This window comes from Gouania willdenowi, chromosome 22 (genome assembly GCF_900634775.1).
Source record: "Gouania willdenowi chromosome 22, fGouWil2.1, whole genome shotgun sequence".
Lineage (NCBI taxonomy): Eukaryota > Metazoa > Chordata > Actinopteri > Blenniiformes > Gobiesocidae > Gouania > Gouania willdenowi.
Window position 1 is genome coordinate 32,704,257 of NC_041065.1, and position 12,114 is coordinate 32,716,370.

The window sequence follows — 12,114 nt, forward strand, 5'->3', positions numbered from 1 at the left end:
CTTTTTTTCTCCAAAAATTTCCTTTTTTGTACAATAAATGAAAAGAAAATAGTTTAAAATGTTGTCTCATCATTTAATAAGAGTGCAGTAAATGTTTATTACATGTAGAAAAGACAAAGTGACACTTTGCTCAAACAAAAACTCGTTTCAGACAAAAAGAGTAACTCACTTCCTGTTTTTGAACGCTGACGTCTCCTTCACACAAACGCTTTGTGTGAATCTTACCATGACAACAGGGATATAGATCGTAACACTAGTGTGTAGTAGTCCATACACACTTATCTCACGTTATAAAAAGTCTGGAGACGATTGGCTCTTTTCCGTTGTCGCGTGATCGTCTCTGACTGACACACCAGGTTAAACACACACGACAACAGAGCGCACGCCACGGGCTCACTGGAGAGTGGGCGGAGTCAGTGGAGAAAGGAAGAGACGGTCAGTAGTCGTAGCGCGTCAACACACTGACCCTCAGGACTCCTTGGCTTTCTCCAGAGAGCCGTGGATCTTGTCCAGAGTTTTCTTGATGCGCAGCGCCGTGAGACGAGCGGAAGGATTGTGGTACCAGCATTCCTTCATCAGCTTCACCAGGGCACACAGAGTCTGAAAACACACACATTACATCACTGGTTCATTTCCTGTTCAACCAGGAGATGAAACTCTAATTCACACCTTTATCACATCCCGCCTTGACTACTGCAATAGCTCCTCTTTGGTACAACCTCCACACTCATAAATAAACTCCAATACATCCAAAACGCAGCTGCCCCCCTCCTCACCCACACCCACTCCCGTGACCACATCACCCCTGTCCTCCACTCCTCCTCCTCACCTAACCCTTAATAATCAGGCCCCTCCTACCTCACAGATATGCTCCACCCCTACACTCCTCAGATGCAAACCTCCTCACTGTCCCCAGGACCAAGCACAGAACCTGGGGGGGACAGAGCTTTCTCTGCAGCTGCCCCCACCCTATGGAATTCCCTACCAAGCCACACCCACAACTGCACCGACCTCCATCCTGAAAACTCATCTGTTTCACTGAGCTTTTAATGTTTAAAACACTCTCACTACTTTTCTGTCATATTTTCTTGTTTTTATGCTGTAAAGTGTCTGAGTGTCTCAAAGCGCTTTTAAATAAAATGTATTATGATTCTGTTGGGACTCTAATGATCACATGATCATGTGATTTATCTGATCTGAGGGTCACATGATCAACATTCATGTCAATTAGAATAATGACCAATCAGAGCTTTAACACAGGAACTTACAATGAGTTTATTTTTTCTCTAATTTTATACATTAGTTTGCATTCAGTGATTTATTTATTTTTTTTTTTTAAATTAAACTATGTATTGTTGTGATTTGGTGTGTTTTTGTTGTAATTATGAGTTGTCTTGTGTTTTTGGAGTAATTTTGTACATTTGTTTTTCTTGTGCCTTCAGACGCTATTTTTGACATCGTCTTTATTTATTACTATTTACTTCTATTTATAACCATGTTTTTCAGAGTATTTTAATATTTCTACTGTATGATGATTGACTGCTGCCAACATTTCGTGATGTATTTTTGTCATTTTGTGTATTTTTTGTTCTCTTTTGTTGCCATTGTGAGTTGTTTTGTTTCGTCTCATTTTCACTTAAGCTTTTATATAATTGTAGTTGTTTTTGGAGTCATTTTTCTTTAGTTCATTGTCAGTTTATGTATTTTTGTTATTATGTGAGTGGTTTTGTGTTTTTGGAGAAAATTTGTGGAATTATACTGTTGATTTATCTTGTCATTCTGTTTGTATTTGTTATTTTATCGATCACAAAGGAGGTATGCTACTAATCTAGATTAGCTCTTATCGCGCTAACTTCCAGGATTTAATCCATGTCTGCTGTACTACAAAATGCACTGAAGCTGAATCACTATGGCAACTAGTCTTTTACAGCTAACCTGGTCCAGACCAAGTTTTTCTTTATCTTAAATGTTAGCTAGTGACAAAGTCCCGCCTCCTGACCAATCAGATCTCTTAGAAAACGATCTGTCCAATGAAAGGTGAGGTGATCACGTCACTGTGTGGAGCTGATGTGATGCTGACCATAATCAATGTTCATCGTTCAGCTCATAACTGGAAAGGAATGTTTTAGTTCAAGCAGCTAACGGAGATGAATCTAATCTAGATTCATAGCATAGACCCAAAGGGACAACGAAGATACACATAAATACACAAAAATGACTCAAAATGATGCTAAAATCATACAAAGGAACTCAAAAACACACAAAGATGCTTAAAAAAAAAATCACACAAAACAACAGAAGAACAAACAAACTCTTTATAGTTTCCTGTGTTAAAGCTCTGATTGGTCGTTATCCTAATGTTGACCATGTGACCCTCAGATCAGATGGATTGACATTAAGTCATCATTATTAATAACTCCAGTGTTCTCATGGATCAACAGTTTAAATAACGTCACTCACAGGGTCGGAGAACCAGCGGTTGGGGATGAACGGCCTCTGCTGCTCCACACACACAACTTTCCTCATGTCGTCAAAGCTCGGGTCGTTTGGCACCAGGTCATAAAACGGAGGTTTGTAGTCCTCGATGATGCCTGAGAGAAAAGGAGATGATGAGAAACCAATATTAGAGATTTTATGTGATGATGGAAAACAAAACAATAAAAGCAAAAAATATTAATCTTTATTTATTAATCAGGCACTAAAATGACAGAAAGGCCTCACGTGCATGTTTTAGAACAATAACACATTTACACTATTATTTTTTTTACAATGAGTGAATGAATGAGTAGGAAGTGTCACAAATGGACAAATTCCACCAATAAATCCTGTTTAAACGTGTTATGGTTCATCTAGTGACCGTGTTATCCTGTGTTTTTAATGTGTGGGTTCAGATTGAAATGTAAACAGGTTCAGCTACTGGTGACCAGTTTATCTGATGGTGTATTAGGTGAACTGGTGATGAGTTTATCTGATGGTGTATTAGATGAACTGGTGATGAGTTTATCTGATGGCGTATTAGATGAACTGGTGATCAGTTTATCTGATGGCGTATTAGATGAACTGGTGATCAGTTTATCTGATGGCGTATTAGATGAACTGGTGATCAGTTTATCTGATGGCGTATTAGGTGAACTGGTGATGAGTTTATCTGATGGTGTATTAGATGAACTGGTGATGAGTTTATCTGATGGCGTATTAGATGAACTGGTGATGAGTTTATCTGATGGCGTATTAGATGAACTGGTGATGAGTTTATCTGATGGTGTATTAGATGAACTGGTGATGAGTTTATCTGATGGTGTATTAGATGAACTGGTGATCAGTTTATCTGATGGCGTATTAGGTGAACTGGTGATGAGTTTATCTGATGGTGTATTAGATGAACTGGTGATGAGTTTATCTGATGGTGTATTAGATGAACTGGTGATCAGTTTATTAGATGAACTGGTGATGAGTTTATCTGATGGCGTATTAGATGAACTGGTGATGAGTTTATCTGATGGCGTATTAGATGAACTGGTGATGAGTTTATCTGATGGCGTATTAGGTGAACTGGTGATGAGTTTATCTGATGGTGTATTAGATGAACTGGTGATGAGTTTATCTGATGGTGTATTAGATGAACTGGTGATGAGTTTATTAGATGAACTGGTGATGAGTTTATCTGATGGTGTATTAGATGAACTGGTGATGAGTTTATCTGATGGTGTATTAGTAGAACTGGTGATCAGTTTATCTGATGACAAGTCACAGCAGAAACTTCTACAATCACACGCTGTGAGAAGATTTAGTGTAAAACATGATTAAAGGTTTCATAACTAATATTTTAGAATCATAATAAAATAACATCATTGGACTATTGACCTTATTTATCATGTTTAGTATGATTCCAGGATGTTTAATAACATGTACAGTCTCTGAACAGGGAACAATGATGTAACGTGACACAGTAATAAATGGTTGCTGACCGTTACTGTATGTACGCCGTGCTATCTCCCACAGAACCAGTCCAAACGCCCAGATGTCCACTCTCTTGTAGGCGTCGAAGCAGTCGCTCTGAATGCTCTCGTCTAGAACCTCTGGAGCCATGTAGCGTTTGGTTCCCACCTTAGGGTTGTTGCCCACGTCCAGCAGGTTGTCGGTTTGTGAGTGTGTCACAGCCAGGCCTACGCACACACACACACACACAATAATTACAGCTATCATTAACTGTCATTTATGAATCAGTAGCACATGTATTACAATTTTTTTGTTTTATGAGTCATTTTGTGTATTTTGTCGTCCTTTTGAGGGTTTTCTGTAGTTTTGTCTGTTTGTCTACATTTATGTTGTTGTTTTGTGTATAATTATTGCCAATTTTTTGTCCTACATTTGTATGTTTATTAAGTCATTCTCTATTTTTCTGTATTTTTGTTGGTGGTTTTATGAGTCATTTCACGTTTTTTTTTGTCCTTTTGTGTATTTTTCTGTAATTTTGTATGATTATTGGAGTAAATTTGTGTATTTTTGTTGTCCCTTTTTTGTTGTCGTCTTGTGTTTTTCCGGTTTAAAATAGTGTTTTTCTTGTTTGCATTTTGTGAAACTTTGTTGTTTTGTGTGTTTACATGTATTGTTGTGTAAAAATGTCATTATATTGTTGCCCTTTTTTTATTTTCTGTTCTTTTGTATGTTTGCATTTTGGTGTATTTCTGTCAATTTTTAATTGTTCTGTAATTTGTTTGTCTTATGTTTTCTGTTTAATTAAATGTATTGTTCTATGTCTGTCTGCCTTTTTATGTATTTTATTTTGTTCTTATAATTTTCTATGCATGTCTGCATTTTTGGGTATTTTTGATGTTTTGTGTATTATTGTTGTCAGTGTGTTTGCCTGTAATTTTGTATGTTTATTGTAGTCATTCTCTATGTTTCTGTGTTTTAGGCGTCATTTTGTATTTTTCTGTAAATGTGTGTTTTTGTTGTTTGTATATTTTTTTGGTGTATTTCTGTCAAATTGTGTGCGTTACATAAACATAAAGAACCGACCGAGGTCTGCGATGCAGCAGCGCAGCTCCTTTGTCACCAGGATGTTTTTACTCTTCAGGTCTCGATGAGCGATGGCAGCTTTTCCTTCTGTTCCAAATATCTCCGTGTGCAGGTGAACCAAACCACACGCCACGGACGCCGCCATGGCCAGGCCCTCCGACGTCTCCACGGGAACCCGCTGCAGGTAGTCGTACAGGGAACCGTTCTCGTGGTAGTGGGTGATGAGCCACAGCTGGGTGCTGGAGTTACGGGACGTCATGTCAGACGCCATGAAACCTGGAGACAGACGGAGAAGATGTTCATCCTGAACTGAAGACATTTTAACTTCACACTCACAAGTTAAATATATATATTATAACATTTGGTCCAAAATAGAAAGAAAGCAAAAGGAAAAAATCTCCAATATTTATAAAAGATAACAAAAGCAATGTTTGATAGAAAATAAGGGAAGAGGAAAATGTAAAAAATAAATAAATTGGCACTGATTTATAATCATTAATAAAAATAAATAAAATTAGCACTGAGGTAGAGGAATAGAAAAAGCTCCTGTATGAAAACCTAAAGATGAAAATAAATACTGTACATATGCTCCATACATGTCCTACTCTGAGATCATTCTGGAAAAAGGTTGAGAATTTACTGACAAATATATTTGAACTAAATGAAAACCTTTAAGGAATCTATTTATCAGTGATAATAAACCAGGCAGATGTTCCACTATTTCATGTTTTATGTGTAACAGGAGAAAAGGACAAATATCATCCAAAATAAATCTTTGGTTTAGAACGACAGAAAAAACATTAGATGATGAAAGAATAACATGAAAAATTAGAGATAACTTCAAAAAAAGAATACATTTCACTCTGTAAATAGACTAAGTAGACTACACAGTTACATAATAGCATCAAAAGAAAAATGCAGGTACACTTTTTATTTATCCCCTTTATGTATTTCTTTTAAACTTTTGCTTTACCCCTTTTTTATTTTTATTTTTTCTCTGTCCTTTGTTTTCTTCTTTTCATGTTTTTTTCTTGCCTTATTTAATTAACTCATTCAGCGCCAGACGTTTTGAGCATTTTGACTGATTTTAAAGACCCACAGAATATTTTCTACTATGACTATCTGAAAAATTCGTTCTATTGTAATCAGCAGTTGAATAGAGCTAGTTTTACACAAGTTTTTTTTATTGTTTTATCTCACCATCGCCACATTATCCATGAGTTCCACACATGCTCTGGTCGAGTGGGCGCTGCTAAGAACATCAACTCTGTACGTAACGCCATTTTCTGTCATAAACGCCTTTCCTCCTCTCCCTCTGAGCTCTGCTGAGCATGGATGATCTCATCCAAAGGTGCTGCTACCTCCTACATGTCACTTATTATTCTGCTATCTGGCTCACAGGCTGGGGGTATTTTGGACTTGAAATGACGAGTTATCTCGTCAATGGCACTGAGTGAGTTAATGTACTGTATATATGTATAAATAAAACGCAGTGTATTTTCGATGAGGGTTTCAGTGACGATGAAATAGTTTTGTTAATTATTGCTATAAAATGATTAAAAGTCTGTACACTCACCCAGGATGTTGTCGTGTCTCAGTAACACCGTGTTGTAGATTTCCGTTTCTCTGAACCACGACTTCTCGTCTCTGGAGGAGAAGATTTTCACAGCTACGTTCTCTCCCTGCCACTGGCCTCGCCAAACCTCTCCATAGCGGCCCTTACCTGGAGGGGGAGGGGCACACATTGTGGTCCATCAGCAGCACAAAGCTCACACTAGCACTTTAAACCACTAACCCAAAGTGCTTTCACTGCATTATAAACCTGTAAAAATATAAATAAAGTGGAATTGATATAAAAACATTATTTGAGCAGATCTCCAGTAAAGGTTGGACGTAACCAAAGCAGGAAGTGAGCTAAAGTTCCACAACTACCGATATTTAGCATTTCAACAACTAATCAGAAAGTTATGGACAGGAGACGTTTGTGCAGCCCTAAAGGTGAACGCACAAAAACACACACAACAACAAGAAAATGACACAAAATGACAGAATAATACACAAAACAACAAACACACACAAATTAAGAGAAAAATATACAAAACAACAAACACACACATGATTCCAAAAACACAATGACAACAAAATGGCCGGTACTCACAAAACACACAAGACGACTTCAAAAACACAAAACGGAAAAAGAAAATACGAGACAACAAAAAAATTGAAAATACCTCCAAAATCAGCAAATGAAAACCCACAAAATGACAATAAAAATACACAACATGACTCAGAAAACACACAAAACAACCACAAAAACACAAACAAAAAAGAAAACAGCAAACAATAATGAAGGTGATTGTGGACAGGGAAAATGTTGTTTAAAATCAGACGTGTGTGTGTGTGTCAGTGTCACACACACCTACACACTCCACCAGGCTGATCTGTCTGGCCACAGTTCTCTGGACCAAGAAAGGAAGACCTGACCCACTTCCTGATGTGCACGAGTGATCCAACATGTCCTGGAGATGGAGAAACAAATGATAGGGAGGACATTATTACATGTGTGTGTGTGTGTGTGTGAGAGGGTGACTGATGCACACACACACACTGACTGATTTATTCTATAACACAACAATAAGTAATCACCAGAATACTGACCAATCAGAACATTACAACAGCAAATTTTGTGTATTTTAGGACTCATTTAGTGTATGTTTCTGTCATTTTATGCATTCTTGGTGTTTTTTTTACTTTAAAAGTCATTTAATTTGACATATGATGCATGTGGTCACTAGTTGTCCATGTCTGCTATAAAGTATCTTATTAAGAACATGTGACAGGATCTGAATAGCTTCACACCCTGACTGTGTGTGAGTGTCAACTTTGCTGTCCTTCTGATGTGTGTGTTGTGTATATGATGTGTGTGTTGTGTATCTTTGTTACCGCTAACGTGCTGTCTCCCACATTGGAGGTGATGAGTCCATCCACGGCCCCCTGCTCCGTGTCAAACTCCTGCAGCCTGTGCAGACGACCGTGGTGGAGCCTCCTACAGGCCAACACTGACACTACAGAGAGCAGAACCAGAACCACCACAGGACCCAGAACAAACAGGGCTAACGTCTCCACACGGTGCCCAAAGGGCTCGCCCTCTGGAGCTGAGGTAGGACAACAGAAATGAGTCATAGCAGCAGGGAGGGAGGGGGTCAAAGGTCACCAGAGTTCATGGTCCTCACCGGATGGAAGCAGAGACATCAAGGAGGTCCTGCTGGTGTTGCTGTTGCATCGGTCCTGGGAGCAGCAGACAATGGCCTGGTGGGAGGACGGCGCTGTGAGGCACTGGAGGCGACTGTTCTGAAGCCCCTCCAGACAGCCACGCTCAAACTCCACCCCCCCAACCCCACCGCTCGCCACTTTGACCGAGGAGAAGCACTGGGTGCCGTGGCACTGGGTCGACTGGGAGCATTTAGGGCCTTCACATAAACACACCAAGTGTCCATCTGTGAGTAAAAGACGAGCAGTGAACACAGTTTTATTATATTATATTATTTATTATGTATATTCATTTCTAGGGTCACCAACTTTACATGACAACGGAAAACAAACATTGCTTATGTATTTATTTTAAATCAAGCAGAAATAGCATTTTCACATTGAATACAGGAAAATATCATGAATTTACACTTTCACAGTAAACGTGCAAACGGACAGAAACAAAAATGTCAATTTTCTGACGCAATATGAAGCGATGTGATGAACTTCTGAAATATAAATATGTCAATGACACAGACTGAATACTTTTGTATATTTTTCTGTAATTTCTGCATGTTTTAGGAGTTATTTTGTACTTCTGCATATTGTTTTGTAATTTTGTGTTTTTGTTGTAATTTGTAGTAATTTGTACAGGAAAAATCTACTTAAGTAGAAGTAAAAAGTAGATGACTTAAAATGTACTCAAAGTAAAAGTTGCTAAGTTACTTTTTTTTTTTGGGGGGGGGGGGGGGGGGCATCTCTCCCATGCAATAAAAAAGTACAAAAATGTGTATAAAGATCAAAATAAGTTATTTTTTATTATTATTATTATTAAAGAACACCATTTCAAAATAAAGTGCATGAGAACAAGTCATGGTGTGGCTAACCTGGATAAATAAAATAAATGTCAAAGATGTCAATTGAAGTAAGTGCTTGTGTCAATATATCCAATGTGTCAGAAAGCAAGAAATGTGTTCAGTATATTATATAAAGTCTATAAAATATTCTAGGTGGAATGACAAAAACTTTGTATGCATCTATTCTATACATTTAAAACAAACTGTCTAATGAACAGATTACATTGATTATGCATAAATTGTGCATAAACATCAAAGAAAACAAAAAAGCTTTATAAAATTGAGAGGTAATAGTGTTTGTGTCATTGCAGACATTTACACGTAACAGAACCATTCTTCATGGGCCTCATTTAAAAACAACGTTAGGGACTAATAAAAAAAAAACATCGTCATCAGCTCTGACCCTGCCGTACGCACAAAATCATGAGAAACGTGCGTATTCTTTGTAATTTTGTGTTTATTGAAGTAATTTTTGTGTAATTTTTTTTTTGCTTTTGTCATTTTGTGTATTCTGCATATTTTGTGGTGTCGTGGGTTTTGTAGTAATTTTCTGTATTGTAGTCTTCTCGTGTTTTTTTTAAATATTTCGTGTATTTTTGTCATTTTGTTGTGTTTTTCTTTAATTCTGCAAGCTATGCTCCTTAATCGATTGTTAATTTCCTAATACACACATAGTATGAGTTCCGTGTGTGTGTATGTCTATAAATGTAATGTGATGTAATGTGATGTAACTGTGCAGGTGAAGGAGCAGTTCACTATACCTGAGCCTTCAGCTGATGAATACATGGCCTCCTGCAGCAGGAGCAGCAGGAGAACCTGGACGCTGCACAATCCCATTGTTCAGTGCACTGTGAAGAGGGGGAGGAGCCACAGAGGGTTAGTATTCAGGAGCAAAACGCTAATTAAATACAAAGAAATCATTTAAAAAGAATCTCCTTACTTTGAATTTGCATGTAATTTAAAAAGTGTTATTGTGGAACAGACTTCCATTATGTTGCTCCTGTGTGACCGAGTTAAACAGTAACAGGTTGGACCTTTAAATACATATAATTATATGTGGTTTGAGAAGACATAAATCAGTCATTGCTAAAGCACTTTGTTTACCCTGGCTCAGTCTGAACACACACACACACACACACACACAAACTGTCACATATGAATGTGGAAATAAAGCGTACAAAGCCCACGTATGTTTTACCTCAAGAATGAAGTCATAATATTGTGGCAATAATAAATTCAAATGAGAAGAAATTATTTAGAAATAAATCATCTTTTCCTCCTAAAACCGGTGATTTCCTCCAGGTTCGTGTGGTTGCTCCTCTGGAATAGACACATTTAGTTGCATATTATATAATGTGATGCAAATGAACCAAAATATTAAATATTTATTTTAATGCTTTAATGCTCTGTAGATCAGCAGATACACATCAGTTTATTTCTCATAAAATTATGACTTTATTCTCTGAAAATTGTGACTTTATTCTGATAAAATGAACTTTATTCTCATGGAATCAATAATTTATTCTCTCAAAACATTGACTTTGTTCTGATAAAAATATGATTTTATTCTGCTAAAATTAAGACTTTATTCTGTCAAAATTGTCCAAAAAATGTGGAAATTTTCCAAAAATGAAGACTTTATTCTGATAAAATTACAACTTTATACTCTTAAAATGGTCCTTTTATTCATTGATAAAATTAGGACTATTCTGATAAAACTAAGACTTTGTTTTTGTTATTTTATGACCATATTGTAATATTTATAAGCGAATAATACAATTTTATTACGTCATTATACACTACTTTTCTTTCTAATGACAGGACTTTATTATCATATTATTACGAGTGTTATCTTCTAAATATATACTCAATAATCTAAATCATCTTTAATGTGTCGCTGAGTTTAAATGTATTCCTTAAAAACCTTTCAGCAGGGTTCAGTGTTATTCTATCGGGGCTAAGGAGCACCAAGCAGCGGGTTAATGTGACCGCTGAGGCGCCAGTCTGCTCTGGTCCTCCCGGGGCCGCCCGCTGTTAGCCTGTTAGCATCCTGCTAGCTACAGCTAGCTGCACAGCACAAAGCCCGACGTGAGCGGGACAAACAGCGGCCACTGAAAGCATAAAACCTACACCTACCTAACGCACACCAGCAGCGGCTTCTTCTAACTCATCTTGAGCCTCAGAATCTTCATTTAAACGGATGTTTTCGGCCTGTTTGTAGCGTTTAAAACACAGAGCACAGCAGCCCCGCCCACAGACCGCCTCTGCTTCACTACGACCGCTCTGACGTCACCAAAACATTATCATAGGTGCATTGTGGGGCATGGAGTCCTCCAACAGCTACTTAAATCAGTGTTTATTTTGCATATCGTTTTGTAATTTTGAGTAATTTTGTTCTCATTTTGTATTTTGTAGTTTTGTGTCTTTTTTTGTTAGTTTTGTGTATTTTTGATGTCATTTTTATATCTTTCTGTATTTTGCATATTTTTGTAGTTTGTAAATTTTTGTCGTCATTTTGTATATTTCCTCCAAAAACACATTACAAAATTACAAAAAACAGAAAGATGTACGAATTACGACAAAAACATACAAAATTACTAAACAATATACAGAAGTACAAAATTAACAAAATGACTCATAAAACATGCATAAATTACAGAAAAATACACAAACGTATTCAGTCGGTGTCATTGAGATATTTACATTTCAGAAGATGAAATCGATCGCATCGCTTCATATTATGTCAGATATATAGTGTGATATCACATGGTGCGATACAATACGCTACGATACCATACCATTCGATGTGACACAATGCAATATGTTACCATACGATGTGATGCCATACGATGTGATGCCATACCATTAGATACGACACAACGTGATAGCGTGCCATTCAATATGATACAAATCCATGCAATGCCTAATGCTATGGCACTATACTTTGCGATGCCATACATACCACACGATGCGATACCACACCCTA

The 12,114-nt window shown here is 37.3% G+C and overlaps 1 protein-coding gene across 1 annotated transcript; it reads right to left on the minus strand.

Moving 5' to 3' along the window:
- Window positions 1–52: 52 nt before the first annotated feature.
- acvr1l (activin A receptor, type 1 like) lies at window positions 53–11,403 on the minus strand. Its single transcript, XM_028437574.1, has 10 exons — window positions 11,265–11,403; window positions 9,890–9,976; window positions 8,256–8,519; window positions 7,966–8,177; window positions 7,442–7,541; window positions 6,599–6,745; window positions 5,023–5,298; window positions 3,969–4,166; window positions 2,461–2,591; window positions 53–600 (listed from the first exon to the last, which is right to left on the minus strand). The coding sequence occupies exons 2-10, from the start codon at window positions 9,963–9,965 to the stop codon at window positions 469–471; spliced, it is 1,536 nt and encodes a 511-aa protein (XP_028293375.1). The 5' UTR covers window positions 9,966–9,976; window positions 11,265–11,403; the 3' UTR covers window positions 53–468.
- Between the last annotated feature and the right edge of the window lie 711 nt (window positions 11,404–12,114).